The 19,302-nt window shown below is 39.8% G+C and overlaps 1 protein-coding gene across 1 annotated transcript in view; it reads right to left on the bottom strand.

The window, feature by feature from the left end:
* Positions 1-459: 459 nt before the first annotated feature.
* The window catches only part of LOC144957478 (thrombospondin type-1 domain-containing protein 7B-like), a 447,754-nt gene continuing 428,911 nt past the window's right edge, over positions 460-19,302 (bottom strand). Inside the window, exons 29-31 of the mRNA XM_078888764.1 lie at positions 11,657-11,866; positions 4,433-4,520; positions 460-3,547 (exon numbers count right to left, since the gene is read on the bottom strand). Of these exons, the coding sequence (XP_078744890.1) occupies positions 478-3,547; positions 4,433-4,520; positions 11,657-11,866 (3,368 nt within the window). The 3' untranslated portion in view covers positions 460-477. The remainder of the gene's footprint in view (positions 3,548-4,432; positions 4,521-11,656; positions 11,867-19,302) is intronic.

Genomic DNA, 19,302 nt, shown 5'->3' with positions numbered 1-19,302 from the left:
AAAAAAAAAGTGAAAGAAAAGGGTGTCCCTCTATACATTTTTCATCTTTCATAAACATAATGTGACCCATCGCCCCAAGAAGGTACACTGTCGGGACAGTTTATTATATTATGAACGTTATATCTATAGCCAGTGATAATATTATTATGAGAAAATTATGCTAACATTGTCGGTTTTATTCGGAAGAAATAATAATATGAATTCATATGGAGCTAAAAAGTGAAATTAATGTTAAATCTCGGATTACATTAACTTTAAATTCTAATTTTGACATCCAATTCAATCTGGCAAAATAAAAAAAAAAACGGATTGAGGCGGTGGGTCACATAATATATGATATAATAAATAGTATGTATACATATATATGTATATATATATATATATACATATTTATATATATATATATATATATATATATATATATATCGTATATTATATATAAAATTATTGTATTTGATATCGTATATGATATACAGTTTATACACTTGTTTCAAATCCGCTTAAACTTGAAGCCATAGAATGTGTGGAGTCCGGGGTAGATGCGGCTAAATATGGGCTGTTCTGAACGCCAATTCGTTTGTCAGCTGCAGGATCAAATTCTTTTCGACAACTGTTGCATAGGGATGGAGAATCCAATGGCTCGGGGGATAGTTCTACAGGTGGTAAGGAGGAAGAGGAACAAGAAGAAGGTGGAGCAGGAGGAGGAGGAGGAGGAGGAGGAGGTGGTGGTGGTGGTGGTGGAGGTGGTGGTGGAGGAGGGTGAGGATGAGGGAGAGATGCTGCGGATGGGATGTTGTTGAAAGGAGGCGAAGGTGGAGTTTCTGGGAATATGATTGCTTTCCTTGCTGGAGAGGATGTTCGACTCCGATCTTTCCGATTGTGTTTCTTTGAGGAGCTATACGGCTGAAATGGGGAAGGTGAGGGTGAAGGTGAAGGTGATGGTGGGTAAGGGTTGTGTTGCTCTTGAATAGGACGATGAGGTTGGTTTGGGTTGGTGGGATGTGGTTGAGGATGTTGATGTTGATGATGATGATGATGTTGAGAAGATGGTTGGGAATGGTGAGGATAAGAATTTTCATTATAGTAACTGTAGTTGGGGTTATTATGGTGAAGGCGATCTTGTAAGGGTTCGGAATGGTGATGGGGTGCGGGAGGTGGGGGTGGAGGAGGAGGAGGTAGAGGGTAGTCTGGGTAGTGATTGCTTTGGTTACGGCTCAAAGATGGATGCCCATGTAACGGGTATTTATCACAAACCATTGCATCGACTTGCCCTGGAGAGAGTTTTGGAATAGTGACTTCAAGGGGGGTGGTATATTCGGATGAAGGTGAAGGGTTAGAGGTTAAGGTTACATTGTCTAAAGGCTTTGAAGATATGTTAGGTGAATGGGTAGAGGTTAATGATCGGGAGTTGTTAGGAGTGTTATGAGCAGAATAAGACTTTGGGATAGTGTTTGGGTTAGAGTTAGTGTTAGGGTTAGATCGTGGGTTATAGTCGGTGCTGTAAAATGAAAGCGCTGAGGATACCCGATCACTCGTGGAACGGGGACTATCTAAATCTTGTACAAATTTGTCATTGAAAGACGAAGAGGGCGACCGTGTTCTGGATGGAAGCGAGCCAGTTTTGTTGATATTCCGAGAAGGGTTTTGGGCTGGTTCGCTGCCAAGACTTTGCTTGTTCCGTCGTTTGCTGTTGGAAGACTTTGATGGTTGTTGCTGTGGAGTGGCTGTTTGATGAATTTGTGTCGTACGGGGATCTTTGCTTCGCTGAATGTTAGGGTTATCTCCTTGCAAGGGTTGACTCTGCTGCTGTGGATGAGACGGATGTGGGTGATGATTTCTAGGATCATACAACTGTTGTTGCTGTTGCTGCTGATGCAGATACTGTTGAGTTAGAAGCTGCTGTCGCATGCTGGATTTATCAGACGAATTTGTGTAGCTGTTCGATACAAGACTTTCCGCCGTTTCTCCCAACTGCAAGCTGCACTGAGAACTTTCGTCTAATCTCGTGGACTGGACGTCTGATGAAAGCGCCATGGATTCTACACTTGATGCCCTTTCACCTCTGTCCGAATGCGAATTCATTCGAGGGTAGGTCCCTGCAGATCGTCCCCGAATACGACTAAGCGCCAACTCATGGGCAACATCCGGGGATATGCGAGCTATTTCCTGCTCTATTTCAGCTCCGAGGGGTCCAACGAGATCTTCTGATGAATCCTCGTAATGAATGATATTTTCTTCATCTCGGTCTCTCTCTTGAAAGGTTTGTTGTCTCGGGATGTCTAAATTAGTTGGACGTGCTTCATAACTACTACCATGAGGCAACATGCAGTTATGCCTTTGAAAACCACTCGCTGTTTGAGGTTTCGAATAGAACTCTGCACCACCACACAGCTCGATATTCTCTAACGCATGCGCTTTTGTCAGAGGCATTCCCTGTGCTGCTTGCCGCGTTGGAAGCGTTGCTTCGTTGTAGTGTTGCTGGTTTGGATTATTAGTACAAAATGAAGAAGTTGTAGAACTTAGCTGTCTGTTAGTCATCTTCATATTATTCACATCGTCATGGTCATCAATCATGCAAACAGAAGTAGAATCACTTCCACATTTGAAACAGTTCGCCAATCGGATTGGCAAAAATCGTGGTACCTTTTTATATCTCCGATTGTTATGAATTTTCAATGCATGCACTTTATCTTCACACCGATTGCAGTCACAAGGATTAGAAGAGGAACAATGCTGAAGATGCTGTTGGTTATTGTTATTATTACTACTACGAAGATGGTTATTACTATTCAAAGATTGCCTCACCGAGTAGTTGACGTGGTTTACGTTGTGCGGCGCCGACGAGGATGTAGACGTAGTAGCTGTAGCACGGGTGGAATCCGTGGCTGGCGTGGTCAAAGTTGAAGAAGTTGCCGTATTGTCAATAGATGGCGGAGTTATCGCTGTTGTAGCTGTTTGTGGTGGTGCTTGTTGGTGGTGTTGATGCAGTTGCTGTTGATATTGCTGCTGTTGCTGCTGTTGATGATGATGTTGTTGTTGTTGCTGTTGTTGTTGGTGGTGTATATCTACACCATTTACTACCGCTGATCTACTGGGATTAGACATGGTATTGTGGCTATTATTGGAAGAAACGTGGGAGGCTCTAGAAGCATCTAAATTTGACTCCATGGGCGGAATGTCATTTTGATAATGGGGGTCACACGAAGATAATAGAGGGTCGCATGGGGTGGGGGTATGATTGGAAGAACGATCGTAGATCTGTGGAGGAGGTGGAATATTTGGGGGAGTATTACAATGATGGTGGTTCATCAACATAGGAGTCATCACAGTCGTCTGGCCATCTCCTGGACTCTCGCACCTGCTTATCTGCTTGTAGATGTTCTCTGAGCGCATGGAATGACATTCCTCGCCTGCATGGCTGCTTCCGTTGCCCTTCCCGCCGTCGATGCGCAGACCGAGTTCACTGTTGAGTGTTCCTGTAGCGGAAGTGTTCTGTCCGTTTGTCATGGTTTTCCGGCGTGGACGAGGCCCTGTTCTGAAAAGCTCACTGAAATAAGAGAGGGAGAAAAGGATAATATATATTTTGAAATATCTCTGACGATTTATGCAACCATGAATACTAAACCCACCAAATGAATATATAGCCTGCTCTAAATACATAATTTCGCAACACAAGTCGTAAGCCGCATCACGCAGAGCAATGGGTGAATCCCCTATAACAGAACATTACCAAATAAAGAAAGAGTTGCGTTAGAAAGTAATTTTTCTGTTATGTCGTATTATTTAAGACATAACAAAATCTAAAGAATTTTAATGAGTTTATCACATGATCACATGACAATACGGTATACCATTAATTGTTGATATTTTTCTTTTATATTTATTATTATTTCTTGATTTTTGTGGAAAAAATTGTTAGAGGCCAGAATATGTCTTGGTACATTGTCTCTCTCCCACTCTCTCTCTCTCTCTCTCTCTCTCTCTCTCTCTCTCTCTCTCACCCTCTTTCTATCTCTCTCGGTCTTTCTTTTTTCTCTCTCTTTCTCTATTTTTTTCAATAATTAATTGTAGTAGTGGTAATAATAATAGTAGTGGTAGTGGTGGTGGTAGTAGTAGTATTACTAATAATAACAATAATAATAATAATAATAATAATAATAATAATAATAATAATAATAATAATAACAATAACAATAACAATAACAATAATAGTAGAAGTAGTAGTAGTAGTAGTAGTAGTAGTAGTAGTAGTAGTAGTAGTAGTAGTAGTAGTAGTAGTAGTAGTAGTAGTGGTAGTAGTAGTATTAGTATTAGTAGTACTAGTAGTAGTAGTAGTAGTAGAAGAAGAAGAAGAAGAAGAAGAAGATGACAACGACGACGACGGCGATTCAAACAAGCAAAACAGCGCTCTGACACGATGTGCGATACTTACCACATATTGTATAAAGCTGCAGTAACCGCTATGACAAAGAGGGTGCCTGCTGCTATCACACCATACATCCAAATGTTTGGAGAATCATCTGTAAAAAAATAAAGAAAGAATAATTGAAGGAAAAGTTTTAGACGTGAGCTATGAATTGAGAAGAGTATGAGAAATAAAGATAGATAGATTGTTGTTTGTTGTTTGTTGCTTTAGGTCTCTTCCAACACAATTGAGGTTATATGAGAGACCGCTGAAACAAAAAAAAACAAGCAATTTAACAAAAATAGTACACATTTAAATCAAAATCATAACCTAAAGATATCATAAGCTAAATTATAAATAACCAAGAACAAACAGGCAGAAGATTTACAGAAAAAAAAATCCCCTGTCAAAAATACAATCACAAACCAAAGAAGCAGGATAGGCTAGTAAAGAGAAGAAGAAACGACATCACTATCGGATCGTACACCCATGCGAACATCATAGGTATATGATTCAAGGGTGATGCTCCCATCCAACCACCCGCAAATATAGATAGAAAGAAAGAACGAGAGAGAGAGAGAGAGAGAGAGAGAGAGAGAGAGAGAGAGAGAGAGAGAGAGAAAGAAATAATTAGAGAGGGAAGAAAGAAAAAAAAGTCATAGAAAGAGAAAGAGAGAAAAAGAGAGAGAGAGAGAGAGAGAGAGAGAGAGAGAGAGAGAGAGAGAGGGAAAGCGAGAGAGAAAGAGAGGAAGAGAGAGAGAGAGAGAGAGAGAGAGAGGGGTCTGTATCTTTCTGCTCCAATGATGTCTACCCCGCAGTAAAAGAAAACTGGCGTTAATATTCTGACATGTGTGAATGATCGGTGGTACATGTATATCGCATTTTCTGGACCAGCTGGTTAGAGAACGGGATCAATAAATGGAATTGATATGGGGCTATGGGAAGACGTGTGGTAATTATTATATGGAAGGGGGAGGGATGAATGGATGGGTGGGTGGATGGATGGATGGATGGATGAATGGATGGGTGGATGGGTGGATGGATGGATGGATGGATGGGTGGATGGATGGATGGTGATGGATGGTGGGTGGGGGATGGATGGATGGATGGATGGATGGGTGATGGTGGGATGAGATGGATGGTGGATGGGTGGATGGGTGGATGGATGGATGGATGGATGAATGGGTGGATGAATGGATGGGATGGGTGGTGGGGATGGATGGATGGATGGATGGATGATGGATGGGTGGATGGATGGATGGATGGATGGATGGGTGGATGGTGGATGGGTGGATGGATGGATGGATGGTGGATGGGTGGATGGGTGATGGATGGATGGATGGATGGATGGGTGGATGGATGGTGGATGGTGATGGTGGATGGATGGATGGTGGATGGGTGGATGGGTGGATTGGGATGGTATGGATGGATGATGGATGGGTGGATGTGGATGGGATGAATGGATGGGGTGGGTGGATGGATGGATGGATGGATGGATGGATGGGTGGATGGATGAATGGATAGGTGGTGGATGGATGGATGAATGGATGGGTGGGTGGATGGATAGATGGATGGATGAATGGATGGGTGGGTGGATGGATGGATGAATGGATGGGGGGTGGATGGGAGGATGGATGAATGGATGGGTGGGTGGATGGATGGATGGATGGATGGTGAGGATGGATGGTGATGGGTGGTGGATGGATGGATGGATGGTGGATGGGATGGTGGATGGATGGATGGATGGATGGATGGATGGGTGGATGGATGGATGGATATGGATGGATGGATGGATGGGTGGATGAAGGATGGGTGGATGGAATGATCGGTGGATGGATTGGTGGGTGGATGGATGGATGGATGGATGAATGGATGGGTGGATGAATTGATGGGTGGATGAATGGATGGGTGGGTGGATGGATGGATGAATGGATGGGTGGATGGGTGGATGGGTGGATGGATGGATGGATGGATGGGTGGATGGGTGGATGGGTGGAAGGATGGATGGGTGGATGGGTGGATGGGTGGATGGATGGATGGATGGATGGATGGATGAATGGGTGGATGAATGGATGGGTGGATGGAATGATCGGTGGATGGATTGGTGGGTGGATGGATGGATGGATGGATGAATGGATGGGTGGATGAATTGATGGGTGGATGAATGGATGGGTGGGTGGATGGATGGATGAATGGATGGGTGGGTGGATGGATGGATGGATGGATGAATGGATGGGTGGGTGGATGGATGGATGGATGGATGGATGAATGGATGGGTGGATGGGTGGATGGATGGATGGATGGATGGGTGGATGGGTGGATGGGTGGAAGGATGGATGGGTGGATGGGTGGATGGGTGGATGGATGGATGGATGGATGGATGGATGAATGGGTGGATGAATGGATGGGTGGATGGAATGATCGGTGGATGGATTGGTGGGTGGATGGATTGGTGGGTGGATGGATTGGTGGGTGGATGGGTGGATGGATGAATAGATGAATGGATAGACGACTGATGGACAGATTGTTGTATAGATGGATGGATGGATGGGTGGGTGGGTAGACGAATGGAAGGGTAGATGGATGGATGGACGGATAGATGGATGGATGGACGGTTAGATGGATGGATGGACGGTTGGATGGATGGATGGATGGGTGGGTAGATTAATGGATGATATGTATGGATAGATAGGATGGATGATGGATGAATGGATAGATCACTTGACTGCTCTTTGGGTGGGTAGATTCGCGAAGTCCCAGGTTTGAGAGTTTTAATTTTTTTTTTGCCAAGATGAGGGTCTTTTAAATCGATCGATATTTGGAGGACGAGTTTTCTGGCCAAATTTTAAAATGTGTTTTTTTTTTCTTCCAGAGTACAGTGTTCACTGTGTTGGGCAAGACAAAGGGATGTCATTGATGACAAATGCACCCATCTGACAACAACATGCGTAATACAATAATGTCACGATCACATGCATTCACTTACTAACAAAAGTCTCTTCACTAATCCTACCAGTTAAATAATACGTGACTTAACGTGTCAAAAAGGTATTATGTCGGGATGAACCAGAGACTAAAAAGTCAAATTAAAGCGATTCTGTCCAAAAAATTGATTCATTAGTATTCAGCAATATAAATTATGATATTCACTCTCCTAAAAAAACCCCCACAAAACCTCAATGCAAGTCTGAGAATGCTGGCTATAAATTCAATTTTCAACATCTTAAACATCCCGACATAATACCGTTTTGAGGCGAGAGGTCACATATGAAGAATACAAACAGACAAACACACAGACACAATCACACACACACATACACAGACACACATACACACACACACACAATCACACATAGACAAACGTACGTGTAAACATTTACATCGGCCACTACTCTGCTGCTGTTCCAAAGAAAGCGTCTATCTAGAGATATCTCCACGATGTTGTCGTTTCATTTATGGATTGTGATATTGCGTGTGCCTAACAACTGGTCTCGGGTTTCCTCCCCTCTTGGCGCCTATTCAAGTCCATTTCGATTGTATCAAATCGTGATCCCGAAAATGAATGTTGTATTATTAAATAATCATAGATCTTATTATTCTTTAGACCTCTCAATTGAGCTTAAAAAAAATAAATTGAGCTTTATATAGCGCAATATCCACTAAATGTGCTCAAAACGCTTTACAAGGGGTCCCTGATCAAGAGAAACATTTAACATGTAGGACGGGACATGACCTGCTGTTAGACGATATTACAATTTTTCGGACAAAGACAACGCTGTTAACGGCCAGGTACTCATTTTACACCTGAGTACGGTGAGAGAATGTGAGTAAAGATCCTTTTCCAATGACTCAACTATGCGCCGAGCGTGAGGCTCGAACCCAGGACCTTCCGATCCGCAAGCGAGTGTCATACCACTAGACCACATCGCCGCACAATAGCTTAGTTGGTAGAGCTATTTTCTTTGTTTTGTTTTCAAGGCTTTTAATTTCACGGCCCTTGCGCATATTTAGGTCATTTCAGCGCCAGTAAAAAAAGGAGAAAATGGGATAGACAAAACATTAGAGATAATAATATTAACCCTCTCCTTAACAACCAAAGGAAAATGTCACATTCGTTACGATGAAGCCAACATTTTATTTTCTTATTCTGATTTCATTTTGTTATAGTTATAGCTATAAAAACTCGACACTATGTTGCAAACTCATTTTTCTGAACAAAATATGGAATTACGTTACAATCTGTTTGAAAAATGTATTTTTGTGTGTTGGGTGAGTATGAAGTTTCGAGTAACATTCTGAAAATAGCTGGTCAGGAGAGAGTTAAAAGCAAACCAAGAAAAGTACGAAGGTTTCAAATCTTGGAATGAGATAACTTGGTTTTGTCCTGGCCCTGGCCGGAGTCCTAGCTGTGAGGGAAACCGTCAAATGCATAGTTATTGTTTTGGGAGATAAAATTTTTTTCCTTGTAAATCATCTCTCTGTTATGTATTATTATATTTGATTTTGAATTTATAATGTAAGCATTTGAGTGTATTCCTCTTTGTTGGATTTTGTGCTGGTGTCCGGATGAGACTTATAGGTGGTCTCAAACTAAGTACTTTGATAGTGTGCTCTTGGAATCTACATCTGATCCCTATTTGATTGTTCCCAGTTCCCCTATGTCTTACTTTTTCTTGGGTGGTTTAATTGTAATTCTAGAACTTTTTACTATCCCATCTTCTTCCTATTTACTGGCGCTGATATAACCTAAATGTGTTGCAAGCGCCGTAAAACCATTAAAAACAAAAACAAAACAAAATCAGGAACAGAAGTAGGTTTCAAGAGTAAATGACCAATATGCGACTTAATTTGAGATCACATAAAATTCCCCATCCAGACACACGCACAGAATCCTATTTACCCCCTCCTTACCAGCCATTTTCAGAATTTTCCCGAAAACTTCTCACGCACCCAACACAAAAAGCAGACATTTCTTACTGAAACAGAAAAGCAACAAGTACATTCTATACATACTATTGTTCGACAATATGAGCTCTATTACAGAATGTCAATCTTTTATAGCTATAGAAAAAAGAAATGAAATCTGGATATGAAAAGTGACGGTTTCATCGTCACTTAAAAGGGAATCTCTCAATTATTTACATTCCATTATGCTTTTTAATAAAAAAATCATTTATCAGTATACAACAGAAAACTGATTTACAAAGATTATCTCCCAAAATGAATACTATAGAAGGATTGAAATTGACGTCACTCAGATCTTTGTTGTTTTTAGCCATCCATTTATATTTGTAGTTCTTAATAAATTGTATTAATCAGACTATAAACGTAACATAGAGTTGTGTTTTGGTATGCTATATCCGGGTGGCGGATGTTGTGAGTATTTTTAAATTAACGGATAGTATTAATATAATATTTGACTGTTTCCTTTTCAGCCAATGACTCCAACCGAGACAAGACAAAAACAAAGTGATCTCATTCTAAGAAAAAGACTAAAATAAAGCTGGAATGGGAAATAAGATGAAGCCGAAGAGAGGATAGAAAACATAACAAAGGCGACCTCCCGCCCACCATAGGGGGTCAAAAGACCCTTGCCAGTACTGCTTACCCTAAAAAACCGCAAACAAACTCGCATTTAATATTTTGGCCAGAAAACTCATCCTTGAAATATCGATCTCTTAAAATTATCCATACCTTGGCAAAGAACTCTCAATCCTGGGACTTCACGCGAATTTGTGAAATCTAGAAGAGTTTAACAATAATAAATATACAGATAGCATGCGGCAGATGTCTCATTACTGCTTGTTGTTATTTTTATTTTAGATGGAGTGATGATCAATTGGATTCAATAGTCTGATGTCACGTCGCCCAGCAACGGCGAGCAGCGTGGTTCTAAACAAACAAAATCGGTACCTTTTATTCTTCATTCTGGCTAGTACTTTTCATATGTCATGTGATAGGAATGTATAAAAGTCAAAACACGATCATATTTATAATGTTTTTCTCCGCTGGATACACTTTTATGCTCGTCGGAGAAATATTTCATAAGGCCGTCCGCCATTGTTCCAATAGTTTAGAGCCAATTACTATCCTATACGGCTATGTGGTCTTGTCTGTATGACACTCGCTTTCGGATCGGAAGGTCCTGGGTTAGAGCCTCGCTCGGCGCATAGTTCAGTCCTTGGAAAAGACTCTTAACTCACGTTCTCTCAACGTACTCATGTGTAAAATGAGTACCTGGCCGTTAACAGCATTGTCTCTGTCCGAAAAAAAACTGTAAAATCGCCTAACAGGTGTCAAGTCCCGTCCTACATGTTTAGTGTTGCTATTGGCCAGGGACCCCATGTAAATGGCTTAGAGCACGTTTAGTGGATATTGCCCTATATAAAAGCTCAATTAAAAAAAAAAAGTTACCATGCGTCATTAAGAGGGAAGTGACGACATGACTGTTGAAGCGTATTCCCATAAAATATATCTGCAGGCATTTTGAGATATCGTCACCTAGGCATTCCACGAAGGAATATAGATAACTCATCAAACAAGATGTCTGATGTCAACAGGAATCACCCATGTTGTCCAAGTGAGCAAATTGGGGGTTAATAATCTTGCTCAAGGGAAAAAAAAACGAAAGTCCCTGAAGCGGGGCATAAGTCATTGTAAATTTCACCCCATCGCCACAACGTCCCCCAAATTTGTAAAGAAAGATTAATTCTCGTCCTGTTCTTTATTCTTCATGATGGTTCACACTTTTCCAAACATCAGGCGATCAGAATAATGATATGTAGATAATAGTCAAAACACGACCAGATTTATAATGATTGTCTCCTCTTGAGACAATCTTGTGACCATCCCGGAAGTACTTCACGAGAAACTGTTATGGAAATCATTTTGGCTGCCATTTTGGAAGAGTAACGTGAATGAAACCACGTTTTGGTTGTTGCTTGAGCGTTGTTAAGAGGAAATGACGTCACGATTTATCATCCATATTTAAAATACATTTCCACACGGAACGGGTTTAGATAGTGTGCGCTTGGCTAAGCAGCTAACAACATTGCCATTCGGAAGTATAACGGACCAACACACAAAACTATGTGTAACCATGAAATTTTATAGTCTGGTTAATACAGTTTAGTGAGAATTACTCATAAACGCGGATGGCAAAAAACAATAACAAAGACAAGAGTGACGTCAACTTCATTCCATCTATAGCAAAGAGCTGAGTGACAACATCGTCAAATCAAAACTACTCACCTCCATCCTTAGCACCGGAGCTTGGGGCGCCGCCGGCAGCGTCCGTCCCGTTCATCGTGCACGTGACCGATGAATCGTTGTAGCGTGTCAGAACCTTGTCTTCGTCCCTGCACGCACACTGTTCACTGTCCACGCAATGGGCAGGGGGTTCACAGGTTGGAAAGCGGCACTCGAGCTTATCTGATGGGCGAAGAGTTTCGTCACAGCCGCCTGGAAATGGAGAATTAATAGAGAAATAAAAATAAAATCATTTCTTCTTCTTCTCTTCTTCTCTTCTTCTTTCTTCTTCTTCTCTTTCTTCTTCTTCTTCTTCTCTTCTTCTTCTTTCTTCTTCTTCTTCTCTTCTTCTTCTTCTCTTTCTTCTTCTTTCTTCTTCTCTCTCTTCTTCTTCTCTCTTCTTCTTCTTCTTCTTCTTCTTCTTCTCTTCTTCTTCTTTCTTCTTCTTCTTCTTCTCTTCTTCTTCTTCTTCTTCTCTTCTTCTTCTTTCTTCTTCTTCTTCTTCTTCTTCTTCTTCTTTCTTTCTTCTTCTTCTTCTTCTTCTTTCTTCTTCTCTTCTTCTTCTTCTTCTTCTTCTTCTTCTTCTCTTCTTCTTCTTCTTCTTCTTCTTCTTCTTCTTCTTCTTCTTCTTCTTTCTTCTTCTTCTCTTCTTCTTCTCTTCTTCTTCTTCTTCTTCTTCTTCTTCTCTTCTTCTTCTTCTTCTTCTTCCTTCTTCTTCTTCTTCTTTCTTCTTCTTCTTCTTCTTCTTTCTTCTTCTCTTCTTTCTTCTTCTTCTTCTTCTTCTCTTCTTCTTCTTCTTCTTCTCTTTCTTCTTCTTCTTCTTCTTCTTCTTCTTCTTCTTCTTCTCTTCTTCTTCTTCTTCTTCTTCTTCTTCTTCTTCTTCTTCTTCTTCTTCTTCTCTTCTTCTTCTTCTTCTCTTCTTCTTCTTCTTCTTCTTCTTCTTCTTCTTCTTCTTCTTCTTCTTCTTCTTCTTCTTCTTCTTCTTCTTCTTCTTCTTCTTCTCTTCTTCTTCTTCCTTCTTCTCTTCTTCTTCTTCTTCTTCTTCTTCTTCTTCTTCTTCTTCTTCTTTCTTCTTCTTCTTCTTCTTCCTTCTTCTTCTTCTTCTTCTTCTTCTTCTTCTTCTTCTTCTTCTTCTTCTTCTCTTCTTCTTCTTCTTCTTCTTTCTTCTTCTTCTTCTTCTTCTTCTTCCTTCTTCTTCTTCTTTCTTCTTCTTCTTCTTCTTCTTCTTCTTCTCTTCTTCTTCTTCTTCTTCTTCTTCTTCTTCTTCTTCTTCTCTTCTCTTCTTCTTCTTCTTCTTCTTCTTCTTCTTCTTCTTCTTCTTCTTCTTCTTCTTCTTCTTCTTCTTCTCTTCTCTTCTTCTTCTTCTTCTTCTTCTTCTTTCTTCTTCTTCTTCTTCTTCTTCTTCTCTTCTTCTTCTTTCTTCTTCTTCTTCTTCTTCTTCTTCTTCTTCTTTCTTCTTCTTTCTTCTTCTTCTTCTTCTTCTTCTTCTTTCTCTTTTTCTTCTTCTTCTTTTCTTTCTTCTTTCTTCTTCTTCTTCTTTCTTCTTCTTCTTCTTCTTCTTCTTCTTCTTTTCTTCTTCTTCTTCTTCTTCTTCTCTTCTTCTTTCTTCTTCTTCTTCTTCTTCTTCTTCTTCTTCTTTCTTCTTCTTCTTCTTCTTCTTCTTCTTCTTCTTCTTCTTCTTCTTCTTCTTCTTCTCTTCTTCTCTTCTTCTCTTCTTCTTCTTCTTCTTCTCTTTTCTTTTCTTCTTCTTCTTCTTCTTCTTCTTCTCTCTTCTTCTCTTCTTCTTTTCTTCTTCTTCTTTCTTCTTCTTCTTCTTTCTTCTTCTTCTTCTTCTTCTTCTTCTTCTTCTTTCTTCTTCTCTTCTTCTTCTTCTTTTCTTCTTTCTTCTTCTTCTTCTTCTTCTTCTTCTTCTTCTTCTTCTTCTTCTTTTCTTCTTCTTTCTTCTTCTTCTTCTTCTTCTTTTCTTCTTGACCAATTTGGCACTGATAGCTGGGGCTCAGCGTGGTTCAAAGGTACGGTCTTTGCTTCGTACCAAGTTCGATCACCCGCCGCTGCGCTGTGTGGCCTTGAACAAGTCACCTCGCCCTAGCTCAATTTGCGATGCTGCACTGCTGCTGATGCCCGGGTTATTCCAAATTTTCCTTTGGAATAGACCCTATAGACAAATTTCCCGTATGGGATGAATAAAGGGAATCTTATTTATTCATTTATTTATTTTCACCAGCCGTGTCACTGAGAGTTTACGATAAGCGATTGCCATCAAAGCGACTTTTCCTCAAACTCAGTTCTCAAACTACTCGTATATTATGTCTAATGAAGAGTGTTTCTTACTCATTGAGAGCCCGTTAACTGTTAAGTCGAGTGATATTTGGTTTAGGTCTGAATCATAACAGTCTCCAACAAGCAAACAAATAAAAAAATAAACAACAAATAAAACAAAAAATAAATTTAAAAAAAAAACAAACAGCCATTTAAAAAATGCACCCCCCCCCCCCTCCTAAAAAAATCATTGTGACTTCCGAATAGTCTTGGACAATATGTTTTTTGGGTTCCGGATTGCTCAGCTGGCAGAGTGCTCACCTCACAACTAAAGGGGCCTGTTCTGGCACCCCGGTTGTAGATGAAAATTTTTTAAAACAAGCAATAAGTGTTAGTGTCGCTATAACGTGCCATTAGTCGGGAGATTGTATGGCTCTTGACAAAATCGTTTCCCCCTTTATGGCGTTAGGAACGTTGCTGGGTGGGTTGGGGGGGGTGTGATCCGAGAGCTCATTTTTGGTAGAGCACTCGCTTCACACGCAAAGGGACCATTATCAATCCCGGATGTGGTCGAGATTTTTTAAGATCGACAAAGCCCCCCAAATCCATTGCTATTTATTGCCCATTTCATTAAATAGAGACCGGGGTAAACTCCGATTCCATAGACCTAATAGCTACGAGAGACTTTATTTTTTTATGGCGAAATGAAGGAACAATGTCCCCTATGGCCCATAATATATTGTTACTGTATAACAGAATTAGTCATTCCTCGCCGCTTTCTTATATCAATTTGATAGTTTCGTCTGGTCTTGCTATTCTCTTCGGTAAAATTGATATTGATCTCAGCAATACATTCACAGAAATGAAAGAAATTAAGCCTTATAAATATTCTATTTTAAATAATATTGATCTCTATTTTCGGAGGTATTCATATCATTATCGATACTCTGGCTGAGTCATACATAATATAAGAGAAATGGAAGAATAAAGAAGTGGAAGAAGAAGAAGAAGAAGAAGAAGAAGAAGAAGAAGAAGAAGAAGAAGAGAAGAAGAAGAAGAAGAAGAAGAAGAAGAAGAAGAAGAAGAAGAAGAAGAAGAAGAAGAAGAAGAAGAAGAAGAAGAAGAAGAAGAAGAAGAAGAAAGAAGAAGAAGAAAGAAGAAGAAGAAGAAGAAGAAGAAGAAGAAGAAGAAGAAGAAGAAGAAGAAGAAGAAGAAGAAGAAGAAGAAGAAAAGAAGAAGAAGAAGAGAAGAGAAGAAAAGAAGAAGAAGAAGAAGAAGAAGAAGAAGAAAAGAAGAAGAAAGAAGAAGAAGAAGAAGAAGAAGAAGAAGAAGAAGAAAGAAGAAGAAGAAGAAGAAGAAGAAGAAGAAGAAAGAAGAAGAAAAGAGAGAAGAAGAAGAAAGAAGAAGAAGAAGAAGAAGAAGAAGAAGAAGAAGAAAAGAAGAAGAAGAAGAAGAAGAAAAAAGAAGAAAAGAAGAAGAAGAAGAAGAAGAAGAAGAAGAAGAAGAAAAGAAGAAGAAGAAGAAAGAAGAAAGAAGAAGAAGAAGAAGAAGAAGAAGAAGAAGAAGAAGAAGAAGAAGAAGAAAAGAAGAAGAAGAAGAAGAAGAAGAAGAAGAAGAAGGAAGAAGAAGAAGAAGAAGAAGAAAGAAGAAGAAGAAGAGAAAGAAGAAGAAGAAGAAAAAAGAAGAAGAAGAAGAAGAAGAAGAAGAAAAGAAGAAGAAGAAGAAGAAGAAGAAGAAGAGAAGAAAGAAGAAGAAGAAGAAGAAGAAGAAGAAGAAGAAGAAGAAGAAGAAGAAGAGAAAGAAGAAGAAAGAAGAAGAAGAGAAGATAAAAGAAGAAAGAAGAAGAAGAAGAAGAAGAAGAAGAAGAAGAAGAAGAAGAAGAAGAAGAAAAGAAGAAGAGAAGAAAGAAGAAAGAAGAAAGAAGAAGAAGAAGAAGAGAGAAAGAAGAAGAAAAGAAGAAGAAAAGAAGAAGAAGAAGAAAGAAGAAGAAGAAGAAGAAAGAAAGAAGAATAAGAAAAGAAGAAAAGAAGAAAAGAAAGAAGAAGAAAAAGAAAGAAAAAGAAGAAGAAGAAGAAAGCAAAAAGAAAGGAGCTCTCTTCCCTCCTCTCCTCTCTATCTCCTCTATCCCCCTCCTCTCCTCTTCTCCTCTTTGTCTCTCGGTCCCCCCTAACTCTCTCTCCTCCTCCTCCTCTCTCTTCTCTCCTCCTCTCCTCCCCTCTCCTACACACACACACATACACACCATCCACTCAACACACACACACACACCACCAAATTGGTGTAAAGATTCATTCGACAACATTCCAGACACGGCCAGTTGACACCTACTGTCTGATCCAGGTTACAATCTGAAACATCATTGCTAATTTAGAGACCATCGGTGATCCACAGAAGAGCGATACAATCAGCAAGTAAAATGGATTTCTCTTAAACAAATTCTGAACTTAACTATTCACTTTTATATTTTTATTAAATGAATTCGAGAGTTGGTGAAGGATGGTGGGGGTGGGGGTGGGAATTTGCCATTTTAAATAAATAATACCTTTTCAATACGAGTCCCGATTGCTCAGTTGGCAGAGCGCTCGCTTCACAACCGCAAAAGGAACCGAGATCGAACCTAGGTGCAGTCGAAATTATCTTCTGACCCCCCCCCCCTCCCGTTGTCCACCCAACAGTGAATGGGTAGCTGAGTCTGTTAGATTTGGCGGAAAGTACTTTGCAATAGACTAGCGCCCTATGCAAAGGATAGAAAACAATTGCTAGTTGTCGATTTCACGTTTAAAAAAACCGGGATAAACTCCGGCTCCATGGTCAGAATGCTCTGAAGGACTTTTTTTTTGCTAAATCAATCTAATAACAATCTAATAACAATTTCGCGAAGTCCCAGGTTTGAGAGGTTATTTTTTTGTTTGTTTTGTTTTGTTTTGTTTTTTTTTTTTTGTTTTTTTTTTTTGCCAAGATGGGGTCATTTAGATCGATCGATATTTGGTGAACGAGTTTCTCTGGCCAAATTTTTAAATATGGATTTTTTCAGAGTACGGCTCTACACGATATATGTGACCCCTCGTCTCAAAACGGTATTATGTCGGGTTGGACCAGATGATAAAAAGTCAAATTATAGTTAAACTGGTCAAAAATATGAAACGTTGGTATTAGCACAGTAAAATATGATATTCCTTCTCCTCTATAAGCATATAAACTCAACTTAAGCATGATATTTCTGGCTACAAATTCCATTTTCAGCATCTTAATCATCCCGACTTAATACCGTTTTGAGATGAGTGGTCACGTATGGTATGAACTGTGGAAATAGCTGTTTAGTGGGAATTTCAGACATTGTTTCACATTTACTAGGCAACAATTTCATTCATGTCGGGAGAACAACTGGAAGCATGAAAAAAAGGGGGTCTGCTGAGACTAGCTTGTGTCGTGTACATTTGGATGCCCAGAGCAGACGATGGAGCACATCCTAAGAGAATGCCAGGATGGGCCCAGCTGCACTGACCATGACCTACGAGTCTGTTCCACAGATGCTGTGGAGTGGGTTCAGTGTTGGAGCGACAAGCAATGATGTTGATTTATGTGACCAGTCACTCACACGGTGTAATGTCGGGATGAAGAATGTGATGGAAATGAATTCATATCTTCAAACATTAAATTTATGTTTAGTTTGTTTTTCGTAATGATTGAGATAAATTACTATTTCTTGCATTGCAAAACACTCGGAGTTTCTCATTATTATGTTTTGTGTGGCTACTATATGTCTAGTGGTACGACACTCGCTTTCGATCGGAAGGTTCTGGGTTCGAGACTCGCTCGGTGCATAGTTGAGTCCTTGGAAAAAGTCTCTTTACTTACATTCTCTCACCCTACTCAGGTGTAAAATGAGTAATTGGTCGTTAACAGCGTTATCTCTGTTGGAAATTAATTGCAATACCGCCTAACATGCGTCAAGTTTCGTTCTACATCTTGTGTGTTGCTGTTGGTCAGGGGACCCTTTGTAGAGTGTTTTGAGCACGTTTAGTGGATATTGTGCTATATAAAAAGCACAAGGTTTATTTTCTAAATTCACTTCGAGAGGAAGGAGAGAGAGAGAGAGAGTTGGGGGGGGGGAGGAGGAGGGGGTGCTATTCATTCCGACATAATACCGCTTTGAGACGCTGGTCATTTTAACTTTAAAATGAACTTGAATCTTGTTCATTCCGATATAAAACCATTTTGAGCTGATGGATTATAAATAAAGTATTACCATTTGAAAGAAAACACCTTCTTGGGTCTGGCCGTTGAAGAGTTAAAAATAATTCTTGGATTATCTCCCTTGGCTGGTCTCCTGGTTCTTGACCTATTATCGGACGTGTTAAAGCCCTGACGTAAATCACACTCAGACTATATTACCACTCGGCCGTTGTACTCGAGGAAAACATATTTCTTTTAATGGACGGAAAACTCGTCCATCAAATATCATTCGATTAAAATTACCCTCGTCTTGTTAAAAATTCTCAAACCTGGGACTTCACGGATGTTGTAATTATGAGTCTTTGATTCAATCTCAATAAGGGTCCTTTCAATATATCGATAATTGAAGGACAAGTTTTCTGGCCAATTTTCTTAAAATGTGTTTTCCTGAAAGTATGGCAGCCTACCATTAACAACAGGTTGTGATGATGAAGAGCTCAGAAAATGATGACGTTGTAATTTGAAAGGACGTGGTTAGCTAGAAAGGTTTTCTTCCCGATGCTACTTGGTGACCAATTCATACTGCCGTATCCTGGTAAAACGCATATTCAAAAACTTAGTCAGGGAACTCGTCCTTCAAATATAGAACGATTTAACCATCTCCTTACCACCTACAGCAAAATAGTCACATTTGTTCCGACACAAATACGTTTTTTTCTTATGCAGATTTAGTTTGTACACCATAAGCTTTGAAGAATGATCGTTGTTTAATTAATAAAGAACATAAGGTTGTTTTGTAGAGAGCTTGTTTGAGTTAAAACATCAATGTTTCTGCTGGGTAAGCCCGCCATTTTGGGAAAATACTGAAAATGGTCGGTAAGGAGAGAGTTACATGATTCTCATCTTGGCAAAAACTCACAAACTCGGGACTTCGCCAATCGTGAAATAGCTGGATAAACGTTTTTAAGTAATTGAAACGATCAAAATGGAAGACGTCATCAGTAGGAGATCTTAAATTTAACTAAATCTGAATGTCAAATGTTGAACTGATGCAGGTCAAACAATCATTTTCGCCTGCTGACTTACTCCGACTCCGTACATACAAGATAAACATTCTTAGGAAAAAAAAAAAAGCCTGTCTCGATTCAATTCAAATTATGACAAATGTCAAAAAATGTAAGGCTGATTTTTTGGATGTATTTTTTTGAATGTTT

This window comes from Berghia stephanieae, chromosome 12, assembly GCF_034508935.2.
Source record: "Berghia stephanieae isolate SIO BIC M18660-M18661 chromosome 12, UCSD_Bste_1.3, whole genome shotgun sequence".
NCBI lineage: Eukaryota > Metazoa > Mollusca > Gastropoda > Nudibranchia > Aeolidiidae > Berghia > Berghia stephanieae.
Note: the sequence above shows the minus strand (reverse complement) of the source record. Positions and strands in the feature narration are given on the sequence as shown.